Raw genomic sequence first — 20,678 nt, 5'->3', positions numbered from 1 at the left:
TCAATGATACATCCTGGGCTGGAATACTGACCTCAAAAACGCACAGTAGAAATAGGTAACATGAAGAGACCAGTAGCAAAAACACTGAGTGCATAAGCATCATACCAGGACAGAATGAAAAGATCCAGATTGCCAGTTTTGAAGATCGGACAATGTTAGACAAACACAGGATGATGAAAGATAAAGATGATATAGTACATCCCCCTTAACACCAGGACATGTGTTATCTCTACTAAATGAAAGGGAACAAAGTTTTCAACAGAGAAAGAAGGAAAAGGAGTAAAGGATTTTGATGCTTCTTTTCATTCATTCCATATCCCTATATCAGAATAAAAATCAACTGGTAATCTTTGACACATTCAGATAAAAGGCAATTACTAACCAAGATACTTGAGGAAAAAAAAAAAAAAAAAACAAAAAAAAAAACCCCACAAACCTCAAACACTACTGGTGATTCTGAAGTCAGCTGCTGCAGCATTTCTAAAACTGAGCACTGAACAAATCTACTTCACCATACTGTAACAAGACGAAACACTGGCCTGACACAAAAAAAACTTGTTTTATCACAACATTCCTGTTGTGCTCATCAAGAATTAGACTGTCTAAAACTGACAGCAGTGCAGAACAGAGATAACCAAGACCTTTTTAAATTAGTAAGTCCAGGTATCATCCTGACCCATCACAGCAGTCTGGAGCTTTCTCGCCTGGTTAGAAACTGCAGCATAGACATACAAGTAGAACTAGGTTGATGGTGTGAAATCACATGAGATTTTGGACAATGTCCAAGAAAGGTCTAAAAGACAGGCCCTTTTACAGTTTTGCAACTCACTCAGCAAAGTAGTAAGTATATGTAACAAAAAAAAAATCACTTTTCTATACTCACTCTCTTGAAATTCAAAGATGATTAAGCCTCAGACTTAAAATCTTACCTGTAGCCAAAAGTACCTCTGTTTAACTGCATGTGTTTCACCACATGACTCCTATCAATGGATATAAATGTAAAATTAACCATTTTGATAATTCTGATAGGTCTTCTAATGAAAATGAAGTACTGAAATTATGAAGTCTGATGTGGAGTAAGCTAAGTACAGGGAAGGTACCAAGTAAACCTCAAATAAAGGACTGTCCTCATTTTCTCAAGGATTTAATTCCAACAAGGAACTGAACAACTGAGTTCCTGTTCCTTACCACCTCCTGCTGCCAACAGTAAGACAAAATATACCTCATCATACAGATTTTTATCGAGTTCTCTTGAGATATAAAGAAGTCATTTCTGGACTAGGATTCTAGGCCCAAGGCATCTAATTGTAGGCATTTGCTGATAGCACAGAACAGAGGCAATATCCAAGTTGTGGCTATTTTATCAACATAGAAATACAGTTACCATAAATTCAGGGATCACTTATGTAAAGAAAGTTAAAAAACCCAAACAATCAAGGTTACAGAAAAGCCTGAAACAAGTATGTCACCTCTTTGCAAAAACGGTGCAGTTTCTAAAATTTCAGATACCAAAACCTTTCATAATGCATGTGGTTTTGTACTTTTCTCAAGTAGTAATGTTTGAAATTAGAAAATCTAACATCTAGCTCCTTTTCCAAATGTAAGAAATTTTGTCTCTACCCTTACATAGAAGGTCAAATCCATAACTAGAGTCAGTCCAACAGCATGAAGCCCAAGGCTCCTAACCAAATAACATCAGTTGAGGATCTAGCCCAAAGTCACCAAATCTGAACTTTCAGTTACACTTACAAAATAAATCAACTCCAACTGAGATTATGGGATACAAACTCAGACTGCTCCTGGAGTAGCCCATGGTTAAACGCTGTGTTTCCTGTGAAAAAGAGCAAATCTAAGTAAGACTCAATAGCCCCAGAGTATTAGGCCATTTTAACAACAGCATAAGCAAAGCACCAGTTTGCCTATGGAGAGAGACAGGCTCTGGGCTTCTTCATGATCTCACATATCCCACTTTTCCAGCCTGTTATTACACTAAATACCCTTCACTGTTTCATAATATGAGTGAGCTTACAGTCAATCACACTCTGTGGTGCTGAGCTTGCAAAACAGCACGGATCAAGATCTTTCCATTCCCTTTGAAATCCAAGTCTGGATTGCTCCAGCTTGCTTTTCAACAGAGCAGTATTTTCAAATGCTACAGTTCGATTTTGCAATGCTGCTGGCAAGCCTGGGAATCAAGCTAAATCCACATGCATCCAGCAGGGAAAGTTGCCACAGGGAAAGAGTGAAAAATCAAAGGGTGAGCAGTAAGATGATCCTATACCACTGACTTGCTGAATGCCAAAGAATAAAGATTTAATACAGCGTCAAAAAAAGTTGTTTCCAATACTGTCAATAGTTGCTACTATGACAGAGGTGGAAACACAAAACTGGAGGAAAAAAAAAGCTACTGCATATGTATTATTTCTTTGTCACCCACTTACATTTCAATTACTAAATGCTTCTCTTCAGCAGTACATATAATTCGAAATAAGCTTCACAGATGACAGAGAAAGCTTCACAGGGGAATTTTTTCCTGGTACAGCTTATAATCAAATCATACTTGACTAATATTTCTATCTATACCTTTTACTGCTTATGGTCTAACCTTTGCTGAAGTTGTTTCAGGAGAGCAACTACAAAATATCCTCACTTGAAACAGCTTTCCAGTAGCACCCATTTGCTGACTTCAGTATGGTGACTCCTGTAAGGAAGTATGGCAGACAACAAGGTCCACAGTGGGATACTGTACTGTTCTGCTGTGTCAAATTGCTGTAAATCCACAGAAACATCAATGAAGCACCAGAGTTGCAATAAGAAACCATAAAAAGTGTAACAAGAACATAAATTTGACCCATCATTATGTGACAGTTTTCATGTGAAACACAATCTCTGAACAAAACATAAATGGTACAAATCTGATGACCAGGGAGAATTTTAGACTCTCGTGTAAAACAGCCTGTTATAACCCAAAACTAAAGTTGATATTTAAATACTATTTTGCATATAAATTGTTTTGCCTTGCACAACTTCAAAAATGTGGAGAAATAGCACAAACACAAGTTCACAGCAAGACAAACATTAAATGGCAAGAATTGTATTGCAAAGGTCACAGTACCAGGTATACCCAGCCACAAAACCAGAATCAGTACGAAAGTAAATGAGTTTTAAACTATTTCCTTTCAAATTTCAGTATTTTTGCAAGTTAAGAGACAATAGGAAACTAAATAAATTGCACATTAGAGCCAGGCAACTGACACTATAATCACACCTGCTTTTTGTTTATGTTAGGGAATAAAGGTTTCGTGATTTAATTTCTCCTAAGATGCATGTAACAGCTTTGTTAGGACCAACACAAAAGTTAATCAAGTTCAACATCCTACCTGCAGCAATGGCTATAAACCACTTGAATTCATTTTTAGACTGAAAACAAAAATATTTTGAGGTATTAATTAGAAAAAACTATTTAGAATAATCAATGGGGGTGGAGGAGGACAACTTTCCTTTTTGAATTGAAATATGACTCTCACCTCATCCATAGTCTAATAATTCAATTTTTGATTTATTTTTTATTATTTTAAACCTTTGAACTACCATAAACTTGTGACGAAACAGGAAAATTCAGGTTCTTAAAAAGTTCATTTCATTACTGAAGCTTCTGCATTGTTATTCTTTTGTGGATTTAGTTTTAAATCTTGTACCCCTCTCCACTGGATGGCAGAAAACTGTTCACTTTAATCCTCTCACTGCCAAACTGACAAGCATGCTGAAGAAACAAAAAAAAAAGAAGGGTCCAAGGTCTTTTTTTCCTGGTTTTCTTTGGTTTTTTTGACATGCCTTAGGCAATAACCAATTTTTATTCTGCCTTCAAAAAATTACCAAGAACGTACTGCAGCATGTGTTACAGTGCTGTGTTTTAAATCCCAAACACGAATCTAAATATGCGAAAATTAAGCCATGCTTTGGAGATTGTGGGTTAGGCAAGAATGAGCGATACCTTAAACTCTCCTATTCTCCCAAGTTAACTGCAAGCATTAAAGGTCATAAATTGTCACTGCCCTTCTAATGTGTAAGCTATGTGCATTGAGACTTCTTTGCATGGGTCAGACTCTGCCCCCAAACTGTTCACTAGGCTGGATCTTTGCTTCCTGAGTGAGGCATAACCAAGAAAAAGAGCCAAGACTTACACACCCAAAAGCATAATGGGTGAAACAACACTTTTGCATCATATATCTTAGCTGGCACAAATGTGTCTTGATAATTTTCAGCAATTAAACCACAAGTGACCTAAAGTATTACCAAGACCTCAAATTTGTATTATCTGCTGTCCACAGCATCAAGTTCAATCAAATGCTGCCAAGGGCTCATATGCCACAACCACTGTCCATTACTAAAAATAACAGAAGTTATTCTGCATATTAATGCTTTTCATTTACCAATCCCATTCTTCTTTAAAATTAACCAGAAAAAAACCCCAAAACAACCCCAAAACAGAAACCTAGGCAGTAACTTTAGTTTCACTTTAGAGACACATGGTAGGTTTCAAACACCACAGTCAAAAATCAGTACATTTTTAAACAACTAATCTTAACTATTTGCCCTAAACCCTTCAGCATTCAATTGTTAATGACACTGCATGCCTTCCTACAGCATATTTACGCAGTAGCACAGTCGCAGATACAGCATGATTCTGACATTTACTGTAGTCCTGGAAAGGAAACAAGCCAAATGCATCCCTGGCACAGCATTAATAATTTCAAAATTCATTTGCACAAGACTCTGCCTTATTATCTCAAAAGCAGTAAGGAGCAATATTTTATTTTATCTGTTTTCTGAACTCCCATTTTTACCTCTCAGAACATAATTTAGTACTTCAAAATAGGTCTTAAATGGGACTCAAGTTATAGCTAAATCTCATACTAGCAAAAGGGTAAATTTCACTCCTAGGGCACTCATGAGAAGATTCTCCTTCCCCATTAGCCAAAATATTTTTCCTGACAGTAACTTATAAGATGACTATCTTTAACGCCCATGGAACAGACTCCTAAGGTCATCCCTTAAAAAATTCTTTGATATTTCAATTTTCAAGCTCATCAGCAGCCTCCTCACAAATGCCTGCATTCCTAACAGTCTAGTCTTCAAAATACCCCGGGAGTTGAGCCACCCACTTCTCACCGACCTATACCCTTTCCTGGCAGAAGTTCTGGGAGCTAAAACTTACAGATACAGTATTTGGTAAATATCAGTTTGCCAAATAGGACTGCTGGTATTATCCATGGGGTTAATTTTGTAACCTTTCTTTGTCTTTTACATCCCACTTGCAAATTTAGGTGGGGGTGTTGATGAGGTGAGGAACTGGAAAGGAAAAGAGAGGAGATATGGGATTGTGTGGCAGCTTAATTTGAGGCACTTTTAAAGGCTTCTCTATCAGTCTATCTGAATCTCCAAAAATTACTTAAAAGGGAAAAAAAAAAAAGAAGAAAAAAAAAAACAAACCAAAAAAACCCCGCACACCACCAGAGGGCTGCTGCCTGCAGGAAAATGAAACTGCTGCATTTTAACACTGCAGTAGAATTCCACCAGCTCCAGAGAGGCATAAATAAAAGTGACCAAGTTATAAATCTTTTGTAACTAGAACACACAGCATCATACATAGTTTTACTCAGTGACATTTTGTTTGAGAGATCAGGGACAAATGCCCCGAAGGAAAGAAACAACAAAATCAGCATAGCCACATATTGTCAAAATGGGAACATCAAAGCAATTTTTGCATTTTATTAGATAGTTAGAGCAACTTTAGTTTTAAACGCAGCCACAGAAATTTCAGCATTTATGTATCACTATTTCAGTAATCAGAAGGAGAAGCTATGGAAGACAAATACAGATAGCATCACCTGAAAGACCAGGCTGTATGGTCCAGTCCATCCTTAAAAAAAAAAAAAAAAAAAAAAACCAAACCAAAAACAAAACAAAAAGCAGAACAAAACAAAAAAAAATTAAAAAAAACGAGACCTAAATAGAAGGGTTATCCCAGGCCTTTTCACGATGCTTTCACTTCTGAAAAAGTTTTCTGTGCTAGCTGGCTAACCCTGTCAGTTCCAAAAGAGAAGTCAGGAAGTCAAGAATTATCTTAGTTTTACAGTAGGGCATCAAAAAAAGAAAAAAAAAACAACATTTTTTTTGTACTAGTCAAAGGTTCCATACCAAGTCAGTGACTGAGCCGGTTAAGGCCAGTGAAGACTACGTAGTTGTTTCTGAATAATCTGCCTTACAACTGCACAATGACGTGAACAGACCCTGTATTGTGCACATCTCTACTTCTCTTGAAGCCAAGAAATGTCCCAGCTAGGACTCTGTAGCATTTTAGAGATCACAAGAGTACAAATAGTGACCCAACCCTTTGAGAAGTTCAGTACCTTTAATCTAAGGAGCCTTGAGAATACAGAATAATCTTGCACAAGAGAATTAGAACTCTACAGGATCAAGCAGAAGGTTGGTATTTTGTGTACACACGCACACAAAACCCAAACCAACCCTGAAATAAAGTCTCCCATACACAAAGTGTACAATGTATTATGTATAAAAATGCTCAGTTTATCCACATCTGACATACCATATTGATCTGTAGCTGATGCAGAGTTTACCAAGAGAACAAAACAAAGGCACAACTGCTACAAGTAAATAATAAGATAAAAGATGGGGAAGACAGGACTTCTACACAGGCCAACATTCTTAGCTGCTCTGGTTCGCTTGTCCAACCCTCACTGCCCTCTGTTTGTTGCTCTTTGTGCCAGAAGAGAACAGCATTACCCATCAGGGGTAGAATTCCACCTGTGACTGCAAGTTACACATATCCTTTGATCCAGATCCTTGGCCTTGTCATGTGTTCAATCCCTACCATTTCAATGAGAAGAAAAAGCCCTAGAGCACATGAGTTTGTCCCCTCAGATGAACTCTTTAGTTCACTCAAATTTGCAGTAGAGTAGATACTTGAACAGTAAATATGATGTTAATTTTGCTAGCCTAATCAAGGTGGTTAGGAATTCTTGTGAAGCAGTCCGCAGTCCACCTGGTTCCACAGAGTCACCGGAACTAAAGCATAATAACTGAGTAAATAACTGGTGGAGCTAGAGAGGCTTTGCAGCCATAACTCATCTAATTCAGTGGTGATAAGAGAAATGGTGATGACAACATTAAGAGCACAGATCCAGAAACCCTGCCTATTTTTGCAGCATTTTGTCTGATCAGGACAAGGCACCTGGTAATAAAGATGGCAACTGTCCCAATCATGCTAGTAGTCTGGTTGTCCCTTTCCCTATAGCAAAGATGTAGCAATGATAAATGTAAGGACATTTTCTCCATCCTGAAACAATGCAGACTGGTTGGGTAATTTGAGTACAGGTATGTATGGAATACTAGAGAAGAATCCCTATTAAAACATTTGCTTGCCTTAATTTGTGTGTTAGCTGAGCAGAGAGACTTCTGCTTTAAGGATGAAGTATAGTAATTTGTAAAATGCTGGGCCTGTATTTTCAGTTTGAGTTGAATTTTCTTACAGCATCATTCCACTTAGTGCTCTAATTTGCTTGAATATTCACTACAGAGATGTATTCCTAGGCTGCTCTTAACTAGAACACTGCCAGAGGTCTGCCTCTGCTGCCATCAATGAGAAGCTTGCTCATGAGTCAAGCTCCCCTCTCACATAAATGTGAAGAAGGCCTTGAAGTCACTGAGTCTGCACGGATGTAACTGAGTCGAGAATTTGCCTAAGTAATGTCTTCATCACAATCAGGAAACAACCAGAAGTAAAAGAGATGTTATTTTAATAAATATGAGCAATGAAATAAACCACAGACCCAGAAGAAAAGTAGCATGGGACAGAACCCAGAAACTCTAGGACAGATTGCTCTTTATTGTCAATGGTTACTGATTTTCATCAAGCTTTACTGATTAACAGGAGTGGGAATTTTGGGGGGAAAAGGGTAGATTTAATCAGCTTCAAAGGCTAATGAGAAACTTGAAGGCTGGTGCCCACAAAGTGTAAGGAATCTTAAAAGCTATGCCACTCATAGCAGTGTCTTTACAAAAAAACAAATACTTGCGTTTAATAGGGCGATAGTGCCTGCACCATTGCCAAGTTCTCATATAATACTTGGCTTTGTCTTTGGTGACGATTTTGTGCAGACAGGCATTGCAAACACACAAACAGCTCTCAGTTTTCCTCTCAGCTTTCTGCAGGAAAGGACTACTTCAAATACTGCCACTGTACCAAAATGGATACATGGAGGAAATACAGAGAGGGCTCCCTTCTTCCCACACTGCCTGAGCACTGAGCTCAGATTGCAAACAGAAATGACCAAGTTCAAGTCTCCATTGCCCTTGCTTTGCACTGCTTCAGCAGCAGTGAGTAGGCAGCAATCCAGCCTTCCAAGCTGTATAGGGATTCCCCCAGCATTAGGGAATCATAATGTGCTTTTAGCACCACCTTTTCCTTCTAACTTTGGTATAAGAATCTTAGCCAAGGTGAGGGCAATATCTGAAGAGTAGCTGTATCGCAACACACTCAATCTTCCATAGTGCATAGTGCATCGCATGGCACTCAGAACCAAGTGAACAATAGAGAAGCTATGCTGTTTAGGACAACTTTCTGTTAACCTGATTTTTTAAAGGAAATAAAATTTAACTGTTCAGGTTGTCTGTCTGCAATCCCCCCATAATAACAGAACCCATTATCAAGTTTCAACCAAGTTTGAAAGAGCAAGGGAAGTCTCTAAGATTCTACAAATTTAATGGAAAGTGCTGAATGTCTGTGGAAAAAAACCTAAGAGATTCAAACTATCACTCCCACTACAGAAAGTTCACTTGTGATTTAATCCTTAAAGTATTTCAGGAGAAAGAAAAAAAATGGACAAGCAGCAGAGACAGCTCCAAATGAGCCACAAACATTGTCTTCACCTAGTCCAAGAGACAAGGGACAGAGTGAGAGCAGCAGCAGCAGGGAAATATAGAGTACAAAACTGGAGAACACAGAGTTCCTTTGTTCTACAGTTCACAGAGCAAGTTACAGTTTAGCTGCACAGGATAACACAGGACAGCAGAAGAGTTGAGGCTGGAAGTGATCTCTGGAGATCATCTACATCAACACCCTGGTCAAAGTCAGAGTGGCTGCTCAAGCCTTTGTCTAATCTGGGTTTGAATAGATGCAAGGAAGGAGACTTCCCAACATCCCTAGGCAACCAGTGCCAGGTGCAACCCACTCTCACAGTGGAGGAGCTTCTTCCTATATTTAAATAGAACTTCCTATTCACACACAAAGGTCTGACTAGGATTAGTGCCTTAGCATGAAAGGGATTACATGCAGATAATGTAACACAAATTATCCTACCCCTCAGTTCACAAGCTAGGCAAGACACATGAAATGTGGAAGAAAAAAATACACCTACAAGAGAATATAATTCTCCCAAGGACATACAGAGTATCAGTACTAATTTCCCAGAGACAAAGCATCTTGTGTAACTAGGAGACAACCATAAAAGTACCTTGTTTTTCAGTCTACCATGACCATACAGTAAAGATAAAAAAATCTGACAATAATATATGCTTCTTTAGTATGGGCATATGGAGATATCCTTGAGTATTTCTATCAGCTCATCTAGCAGCAAACATTATTTAAATAGGGCCTAAACAATTGAGAGTCTCAGCTTTGGAACTGTAACATCCCCAGAAATTTTCTGAAAATACCTTCCTAGTGTCTTAATTAATTTTCTCTAAGAGACTGCAGCTGTAGAAAGAACCAAATATCTGTCTAGTAGCTTCTAAATTAGGATGACAATCCTTGGATCAGTTTGAAGAGGCAAGGTAACGTCAAAGTTTAAAACAAAGATAAACAAACTAAGCCCCATAAGCAACCAAAAGAAAAACCAATCAACCAAAAAACCCCACAAAAATGCCTACCAAAAAAACAGACAATGAGGACTTCAAAAAGAAAAATGTAGACCAAACCTGTACCTGCTACCAGCAGGTTTTCTCATCATGACAGCCAAGCTACCCATAATTCAGAATCTGAACATACAATGAGAGCTTTGTCATAGGACACTGGGAGAGATTAAGAGATTCTAGTATGATAAAAATCTTGAACAGTCAAATCCATCCCTCAATCTTATGGACAAGTCACACTTATTAAAAGGAATTCACACAATCACTAAATGAAACTCACCCAGGGCAAATGGCTGGCATGATAAGTAGCCCAGTCCTCTGCTGGCAAACAGTCAGCAAAGACATCAGAAAATTTTTAGCATCCCACACAGTACATTTAACACCACAAAGATTTGGGATATGAAGTCTTATTTTCCCACTTAAACTTGTGCTTTAATGCAAATGCAACAAAACATTAGTCTTAGCAAAGTCTTATGCTAGATGAGCCCAGACTTCATCAGAGTAGGACATTTTTTAAATTGAATTTTTAAAAAGGAAATTGTACATCTCCAGCTCATGTTTATTTGCAAATACTTTCTTGAATGTCTCTCCTCATAAATTATATTCCTGTAAGGAAGATGGCCCAACACTATGAACCTGGGCTTTGGTGTGCCTCATCTTGGACCAAAGCAACAAAACAGTCACTTTTCCAATAGGAGTATCTGTGTAGAAACCTAGTGTCTACACTGCTAGCCACACATAAAATGATTAAGAAAAAGAATGAAAGAAGATAAAGAGCCAAGCAATTTCATCATCATTCCCTGCTGGGTCAGTATGAAGACCTGGTACATTCTCATTTGCAGCTGCTCTTCCACTTTGGCAGACTGACACATAATAGTTCTAAGAGTAGGCTTTAGACAAACAGTAAAAAATCAACATATTTTTGGTCCAGTCCAGTTTGTTTCTTATAGAAGCTCTCCATTACTTCTCCTCCATTACTTCTGTTGCAGTCAATAGTGCTTTTAATAGGTAAAATACAAGGGAAGTCAGTTTATGCCATTTAAAGCTGAAGACACAGAGGAATGACACTGCAAAAACAGTGTGTTAACACATAGGTAACGTAGACATTATTACAAAATATATATATAACCACACTGATTTGTTTTCTCCCACGTTAAGCATGTAACGCAAAAGACAGCAAATCAAAATTGCAAAAGCCTCAGGATATAAAGACAGCATGTTGTTTTGTAAGTAGAAGCAGAGAGCCAGAAGAGCACTTACTAAATGGATGCCTGAAAACAGTTTTCCTTTAAAAAAAAATAGAAAAATTAAAGGTAAGTACTTCACTCTAAATACTACCAAGCCTATAGTTCCCACATAGTATATGTGGAACACATGGAACGTTTAAACAAGAAAGAAAACCAGATAGTACTTGCACCCCACCCTAAGCTACCTGATGATGATTTCTCTTCAGTATCCCTCTGCACCCTGCGTTAAACCCATCTCCTGTCAGCTGATTTGCAAATCTCAGTGCAAAGTTTTCACCAGCAATAATCTCCTTTTTTCAGTAGCTAGGAAGTTATCTACTTTCTTCCAAACTCCTTAATTATCAAATCACTGATTATCAATGGGTGGACTATTAAATAAAAAACTGAAAAGCTGCCTATTATCTGTGGTGAGCTACACAAAGAATGATCCCTTCCAGCCTAACCTTATCCCATCCCAAATAAAAAATGTTAATGTGAAAAAAAATTTAAAAGTATTCCTTGTCCTTCTAAGCAGGCAATAACCTTTATCAAGGAAGCCAAAGTATGTACAACAAAGTCTAAAAGCCAGAAACTGCTTAGCACAGCCACAGGGTGCAAAACAGTAAGCTTGGCCATTAGAACTCCATGAAAGAGTTATTTAGGGCAGCTTTAGGGCTACTTTATATCAGCTGGCCTGATATGTCTTTGTGGCCTTCAGGAAATAATAAAATCATTTCCTCAAAATAAAACCAAGATCACTAACAATTCAAGGAAAGTTCCTACTCTACCAACTCCAGCACTGAGCATGCATCAGCCACCTGCACCAGCCTGAAGGTTACTCTGCCCTCTAGGAAGGCAGCAGTATCACTTGCAAGAGAATGTACCTGGATTTGCTTAAACACACACCATCATTTACCCACTTTGTCCATATTCCTTTCTATCCTTAGTCTCACAACACACTTGCATTTAAAAGCCTTTAAAAGTTTATCCCAAGGTCACTGCAAAAGGAGCACATTCCTGCTTACACAGTCCACAGGACAACTGCACCCTTATAGGCATCTCTGCCACAAATGACACATCGAAGAACAAAATGCTTGCAGCTACAGCAATAGCCAGTAAGGCACATCTATGAAAGGAACCGAAACAAATTCTGCTGTTCCACCTAAACTCCACTCAAATGCAACTTTCAAAAGCTATGAAGCAATGGAAAAAGTCTTCTTGGTATTTTTTTAGTGTGCTTTTTAACATATTTTTATTAGCAATGTTTATAGTCTGTAAACATAATTAATTCATAAAAATTTTATACTCCTGTTCAAAATTAAATGTAGAATAAATAAAATTAAACTGGATGAACATTAATATGCTCTAAAAGTAAGCATTTTAAATCAAGTTTAATATTGTCACACTTGCATACTTTTTAAAAAGACTTTCTGGAAGACTTACATCTACCATGCATGGATACTCATAGGAATCATGTCCAAACTGTCCAGGAAAACTGAATTTTTGGTTTGAACTTGCAAACATCTGTGTTGGAAGTGCTTACATAATGATCCAAGCAGAATGCAATTCTCTTATGCAATATACCTAGCAGACTACATTCAAGAGTACAATGCAAATCTTTGAATACTGCATAACTGCAACCAATCCATAAGTGAGGTGAAGACAGTTGGGGAAAGGAGATATAAAAAGCTGTTTGCCAGAAAATCTGAAATAAATAAGGATTTAAAGGAAATCACTCTGCATTTACAGACACTGCAGATGAAGATGGTTCAAGTTCATTAAGAACACTATTTACAACAAATTATTCATGTTATTCTACAGATCATTATGGCTGTTTTGTAGAAAAACATAATGTTTATGCATGAACTGGAAATGGAACAATCTCCTCATATTCCATAAGCAGAATGAACAGCATTATTGAGTAGGATTGCTAAACATCTTGGGCTTGTTAAAAAAAAAAAAAAAAAAAAAACAAAGAACAAAAAAACCTGAAAATTTCTTTGGGATCTTTCTTAATAGGACAATCCACAACAAACAAACAAAAAACACACGCTCGTCTATTTATCCTGGACTTGAAGATCCTTCTACTGAAGTCAGTTCAACTTAAAATATGGACTGACTTAACAAGGGCAAATTGCAGTATCTTTGCATTTGAAGAAGGCCACTACTTGAGCATTCATTTATGTCTCTGTCTTTACTGTACCTTCACAGAAATTTACATCCAGAGTTCCACCTCATCTTACTATGATTGTTCTCCTATGTCATAATACAGTCCTCATGTAATGTCTTTTACTTCAGAAGGTATTACTTCCAAACTTCTCATGTCCTTTCAAATTTTTTCTGAAAGCTGGAATTCTTCCACCCCCTACATTTGTTCTATATTACCTACCTAATTTTTAGGTGTGTATCGCATTTATTATTGTCATCACAATTATGGGTTAACTCTCTAAAGCACACAATATTAAAGACTTCCCAAAATGTAATGTATGGAGTAAACTTATGGTATACTGACAAACATTGCAAAACTGAAGAATCCAAAAAATAAACTGGCTGCTCCATTCAGTTTACAAAAGGAATTGTAAGAACATACTTAAAACACTATAATTCATCTTCTCATAGAATCACAGATTTTCTAGAGATGAAAAGAATTTCTCTCAAGAAGTAAATTTTAACAAGAAGTTTTTTTCCTTTCTTCAACCTCCCTCCTCACCCTAATGCAGTTTTTCTTGCTGTGGCAGAACAAAATGATGTTAGGACAGTGACAAAAAGTAAGAAAGTGCTTGAACAGTGCAAGAATCCTATTTGTGAAATCAGTACTTCCATAGTTCCTGCTGGTATCTGAAATGTAAATATATAGTCAGAGTCCTACTCATTTGACAGTATCTGAATTTCAACAACTCTTGGGTGAGAAAGCTTACTGTGCTTTAGAAAGAAAAAAATAATTCAGAGCCTGCTGCTGTTTCCACAAATTCATAATAATTGCGCTACTGATATTGAGGTAAAAGACTAATGACATGCCCCTATAAGTTTTCAGAACAATGGAAGTTAAAAATAATTTTCACTGCGTTTAGCAAACAAGAATTAGCTAATGCAAACAATAAACAAAACAAATAAAAGAAATAGCTAAACTTTCCAGTTCAGACAAGTAGTAGGGCTACACTATTTTACTTCAGTCAGTAAAGTAGGCAAACAGAACTTTTGAAAAAGTCAAAGGTATATAAAGTTAAGAAAGACCAAATCTCTCAAAACTTGTTACCATTACTTGATAATCCATTAAATGTGAGTCACTATGATACAACCTTCCTTGGGAAAATTTCACTCTTAAGACCTCTACTACCTACAGTATTGCTTGCAGTATTTATTTCTATGATTACAAATTCAACATGTAAATCTTCACAGACTATCAAGAGGAGGAGTATGGGTTCATGCTGCTTTGAAAGAAACTTCCATAAGGAAAACAAAGGATATGTCTGAAAATATTATTAGGATATATACTGGTTTGTTGTTTGCTTATGCGTTTAAAAAGACCATGAGGAAAACTACAATGATTTACACCTCTTACAATGATATATTCATCCAGACAGCTAAATGGAAGAAAGCTGTACTCCTTAGATTCTCTCTAGATCCAATATGTTGGGTTAGAAAAGAAGTTATAGCAGCATGAATGAAGAGGATAGACTTTGTTTAGCCTACTTACCTAAGGAAGCCAGGCTTCTGAGACCACATTAACTACCCAACATTCCTTGAATAGAGCTGAAGTTTTCAACCAATTTGACAGAGACAAATAAAAAAATTTAACAAATTTCAGTTTCTGCCAGTGTCATGGAAACAGATGGTTAAGGCTGTAAAGAAATGTCCCGTTAAAGCTTTCGCTGAATAAAAGGCTATTAAATTCACTAAGACCCAAATTTAATGATTTCTGTTCTTACATAACCCAACAGCACACTGCTGAACACCTCGCTCATGGCTCATATATAATTAACATATTATACACCAAAATAGCTGTAAGCTATATGGGATGCAATGCAGAAAAGGGAACCCCTACACTTTTTGTGAAGGTCACAGTGCTGTGAGTTTCAAGCCCGACTCACTGCACCGGGCTTAAAACAGAATAAAAGGAACATATCAAAATGGATAAGCTTCCCATGAAGTTTATCTCAATGTGAATAGAGTAACTCCCACTTAGAACCAATGCCTTATTGGTTCTAAGATAAGACAAATCAGCATTTTAGAAATTTGCACTAGGCACTGAACTGGTGCCACAGCAAACAATTATGCCAAAGCCTATACAGCATCTGTTAAATGAAAATACACAAAAACCCTCCAAAATGCTGAAGAAGAAATATTTCAGTTCCTCTTCTTTGCACTCATTAATAAATATTCACTACAATCAGTTTGAATTGCTGTTAAGAGTTTCAAGGGTGAAACAGGGGTTAATGAGGCCAAAAGAATCACAAGAACAGAGATAACTGAGGAATTTAAACAAAAAAAAAATTAAAATGGAGCAAGGAATACACAAGAAGCCGGATTCATGTAAAATTTGTGGCAAATACCTAAACCTGTAACACTGTTTCATGATGGTGTGTGACTAGGGTTTCTCAAGGCACACTGTTTCCATGTGTGTTACTGTAACTGTTGCTGACTACAATTAATTACAATGAAAACATCCTATAAATAACTGTAAAAGAATGTATCAATGAAACTGAGCTAAACCAGCCTTTCCCCACACACCCATATATATACACAGCAGTGATTTTTTTACACTGGCACTTCTGTAAAATAATTTTTTGCGTACAACAATCAAGATTCTGATCCCTCTTGCATGCTTGCAAGATCATTTACATAGAGATTCCATAAGCTATTTCACCAGATGACGTCAAGAAGAGGTGCTCAAAATCCAACCTATTACAAAAGCAAACCATCTTGCTATGGTACTCAAATTATACATTAAAATAGTATGTTGCATTATTAAAAATTATTTTTGTCCCTCTATCATTCCCACTGGCATCAAAGATCTAAGCCAAATCATTTTTCAGCACTGCCCTGTGTAGCCCCCTTCCAACTTCTCTGCCTGAGAGGCCCTAATCCTCTCTTTGTGGCATCGGTCACCCTCGGCAAGCGTGACGCACCAGCCCAGAAGGCTGCTCAGGACAAATTTTGCATATCTGATCAATCAACACTTTCAGTTGTTACGCACCAATTCAAACAGAAGGTTTTTCCCTGTCAGTTTTGCCCACCCACAGCCAGATGTCACCAGGTCCCACTGATGTCCCAGATACAACAACCAGACCGCTCTGCAGGGACCAGTAGGTTGCTGCTGGTAAACACTTTTTTTTTTCTTCAGTTTTTAAGGTGGCAATCAGTATGAACTTCACAGAGGGAATGCCAAAGAGAGTTCTACCTACCATTAAGTTCTCCCTCCATGGCACCCTCTCTAAGTCTGCTCTGAACTATGAATGAACCCTCACTCCTCCTCAAAACCACTTCTTCTGATGTCAGTAAAAGCAGGTAAGAGTAATTAATACGTTTGTACAATGCAAATGTATCTGGAAGAAAAGCTTGACCTGCCTATCTGAAATAACTTTATAGAGCCGGTAATTTTTTATTACAAATAAAAGTGATGGATACAAAGATCACTGCAAAATGGACAGGACTTAGCAACAAAACGAACACTTTCTTTCTATTCACCATTTCATTTTGCCAAATTTTTTTTTCTCACTCTTCGTCATACCCTTGGAAAAAAAAAAAAAAAAATCCAAGACATTACCTCCTAATCTTCCAAGCTTCAAAGTCAAGCTCTAAACAAATGATTGGAATCACAACTTCCTTCACCTGTAAGCCACTGCAACCCAAATGCCAAGATATAGGGTATACTATGGTGATTCAGGCCCTCTTACTGCCCTGCTTGTACTCTGCCTAAAATGCTGCAGGTTGCCTGCTTACCCTCCAAAACAAACAGGATGAGGATGAGCTACATGCCACACACTGGTTATACCATTCTGCATGCTCCCAAATGTGATTAGCACAGAAAATGCGAGAAGACCAGAAGGCATCTTTCCATATTTAGCCGTGTATTTTTAATACTGAGTTAGATTTCACCTCAGTGCATTATTCCATTGATCAAGGGTGGGTATAACAAGAGAGACACAGACTGACATCAGCTACTTTCAAGATCTCTCTTCCTCCTTCCCCCACCTCCAGCTTCTATGACACCATGTATTGTGCATTTCATGTGCATTCATGTGTGCAAACAGCAGAGACTTATCTATAAAGATCAGGTATACAGTAAAACTGCAAAAGGAAACTTTCACCCTTGTCCAGCTGGTTGAGTAACTGCAGAGGCCAACAGCAGCAAGCCTCTAAATACATCCTGTTCTTCTCTCTCCACCCCCACGTCTCTAATCACTTAGGAGGAAGATAGGAAGATTAGCAGAGAGGAAAAAAACATAACCAAAGCTGCAGATAACCCTTTAGGACCACAATGTCAGGCTATAAGAACATGGAGCAAAAGGTTAATGCAGCTGTATTTTCAGGAATCTCAGGCACAATTGCATTTAAAGGGGAGGGAGGGGTACTGAGAAGGTGACAGAGAGAGAAAAAAAAGGAAATCGTGATGAAGACAAAAATGAATTTGCTATCTACAGCTGGCTCTTTGATCACCTGGAGTATTCAGGAAAGGATTATCATCAGAAATAGGGCAGTTTTATTAACAATACATCACAATTTTTCTTATAGGATATTTTCATTACCATAATCAGAACAGATTTTAGTAAGAACACAGATGCAGAAGACTCACTGAGCTATGCAAAGGATAAAGGTGGTAACCAAAACACTGACAGAGAGCTACCTTTAGGAGCTGATATACTGAAGAGATATGAAAAAAAACCACGAAATATAAATAAAAGTCACTTCCACTAGAAGACAATGTCATCTTCATCCATGTCTCTGAACGGTTGCTATGGGGTTGTGAAGAGGAGGGGAAGATGGGGGGGAGGTTATAATCAATCATCTCAGAAGAGCATTGCTTCTTACAGAGAAAGATCTGGATTTTGACTGTGTCCCTAAGAAAATTGCGGACTGCAGAGCTGCTGCCACGCAGGGCAGTGAGGAAGCAGGCAGAGCAGAGGCAGCAGCTGGGGATGGAAACGCCTATTAAATCCTTTAGACAACAGATGGGCAAAGCTCGGCTGGCTTATAAAAAAAAAGATACACCACAATGCATCATGTTTTATTGTCCCACCATAATGAACAACACTTAACACCCACATGCCCAAAGAAGCCCCCCTATGGCTGATCTTACCCCTTTCCTAAATTATAATATCAAGTCTCAATCCACTTTTGGGGGGATCCCAACCCAATGAATTTGCCAGATGCCATTGCTTTTTGCACCTGTTACTAAAAATAAAAAGCATTTAAGAAGGAAGGCATTTGGGCTTCTTTTTAAGGGTTTTTCCTCCAATTAATATCCCCTGCCCTTGAAGTGAATATGCTATCCAAGCAAGCAACAGTAAGTCCAGATCTTGAACGCATTTAGGGGATCTAATCATGTCATGTAGGGCAGAAGCACCTGCTCTCTGCTAATTCCCTCCACTCGCTTTCCTCTTTTTAATATTTCTTACCATTGTTCCATTCAGGAAAATCTGCTGGGGGCGAGTTTCATAAACAAGCTTTAAGAAAAATAATTAAATAACCTCCCTTCCCCCCTCTCAACCCCTCCTACAAAAACATAGCATAACCAGGATGAATTCTGCTACCGATTCTCTATTTTTCTTTTATTTCAGACCCTACCCACAAAAACCACCAGCCCATCCATCCATATTTGCTAAATACCCACAGCAGTCGTGCCAGAGACATACTGTACATATTTCCACCAACCCCCCCCAACTGCACCTTAAGGACTACACCCTTTTCAATCATGATGTCATGAAATACTGCTGGTGACTCCCCCACTACCACCACCACCACCTCCTCAGTACTACAGGCTGTGAACCTTTAATTTCAATATAATTTGATTAAAAAGAAAAATGTTCCTAAGTAGGGCAGTGAAGAAACGGATGTGAAAATTCACCACCAGCAGATCATCTATTTTTTTCCTCTGCATGCACTCTGGCTGTCATCAGAACAACACCCATTAGCAGGAGTAATGAACATAAAGCATCCTGGGCTTTTTTTCTTTCTCTTTTCTTTTTTTAAAAAAGGAAAAAAACAAAAAGAAAAAAAAAGGGGGGGGGGGGGGGAGAAAAGAAGGAATTAAAATGAAAACTAAAAATAAATAAAGACCAAAATCTCCTATGAATATTATCTTCACTGAAACAGCGAATGGGAAAGCCTGAACCCTCAAACACCCCATCCCCAACACCTCAGTGGCTGCTACAGCACCTTCCCTCTAGCACCGGTGCTGCTGCAAAAGAACCAACCTGTCTGTCCTTTTCCTAGGGTTTTCTCCAAACGATAGGGTCCAACATATTGTGCATGTTGAGCTCCGCTGCCTTCTTTCCCTGTTGATGTCATTTCTACCTGGCTGTGTAATTCTGCAATGTGTATGTGCTGATGAGCTGGATTTTCTCTCTCTGCAGCTCTTTAAATTCCCACTTTGCAGCTGTGCAAGCAAAGCACTCTTTTTCTTTGCTTTAGTCCCCTTGGTTGCAGATTTTCGTCTTCCTCCTCTTTCTTTCCTCTCTCTCTCACGTGCTTGTTTTGTCGCTGGGTCTGCTTGGGACGCTGAAAGACGAAGGAGTTGTTTTAGTGTTCAAAGAGGGGGATCTACGATCCAAGCCCAAGGAGCATGATGCTGGTGATCCGAGCTCCGCACGCCTTGTTCTCTCTAGGAGCTGTTCAAGGGAGAGCCAGAGCTGGAGCAGCGGAAGAGCCGGGGCCCGCAGCTCTGAATGACATTAAAAGCAGCCAATCCCTTCGCCCCCCACCTTCTTCTCCCCTCCTCCTTCCACTACCTTTTCTTTTCCATCAGCAGCAGTTGCTGCCTCTGCCTGCTACAGAGCATCATGACCAATGGCAGCAGCAAACACCTAAGTTCATCAGCCTATTGATAAGGCACAATTAAATATAATTTAATGTGTATATTAATTTAAGACCCAAACATGCCCTTCTTTTTTTTTATTTTTTTATTTTTTTTTTAAGCTCTGAATTCTACTTCACTATGGAGCTGCAGTTCTGGATTATTAAAGAAAAGGCAAGATTATGGTAGGAAATAGGAGACAGGGAAAAAAATCTACTTCTGAAAATGAGCTTGGGAAATTATTTGATTCTGTTTGATTCTGGTGGACCAGAGAGGACGCACTGATGACCGTTTCATCCTTTAAAGAAAACCTTGGGGAAAGGGGGGTGGCGGGGGGAGCGGGGGGGAGAAGAGAAAAATAACAGGGAACAATCCTGTAACCACTAAACTCAGTGACAGACCTGCTTTTGAATTTGATGGGAACAGAAAAAACTTCGCATCCTTAGATGAAAAGATCAAAAACTCAATGGCCACTCTCCTAATTAAAATTGCAACTGAAAATC

At 38.3% G+C, this 20,678-nt stretch overlaps 1 protein-coding gene across 13 annotated transcripts in view; it reads right to left on the bottom strand.

Moving 5' to 3' along the window:
• Positions 1 to 20,032, bottom strand: part of BRSK2 (BR serine/threonine kinase 2) — a 300,531-nt gene extending 280,499 nt beyond the window's left edge. For all 13 annotated transcript variants that reach the window (XM_033061786.1, XM_033061783.1, XM_033061784.1 and 10 more), the window contains exon 1: positions 19,577 to 20,032. In XM_033061786.1, coding sequence (XP_032917677.1) covers positions 19,577 to 19,670 — 94 coding nt within the window. In that variant the 5' untranslated portion in view covers positions 19,671 to 20,032. The remainder of the gene's footprint in view (positions 1 to 19,576) is intronic.
• Positions 20,033 to 20,678: the final 646 nt, after the last annotated feature.

Source organism: Catharus ustulatus, chromosome 6 (genome assembly GCF_009819885.2).
Source record: "Catharus ustulatus isolate bCatUst1 chromosome 6, bCatUst1.pri.v2, whole genome shotgun sequence".
NCBI lineage: Eukaryota > Metazoa > Chordata > Aves > Passeriformes > Turdidae > Catharus > Catharus ustulatus.
This window is presented reverse-complemented; position numbering and strand designations above follow the sequence as displayed.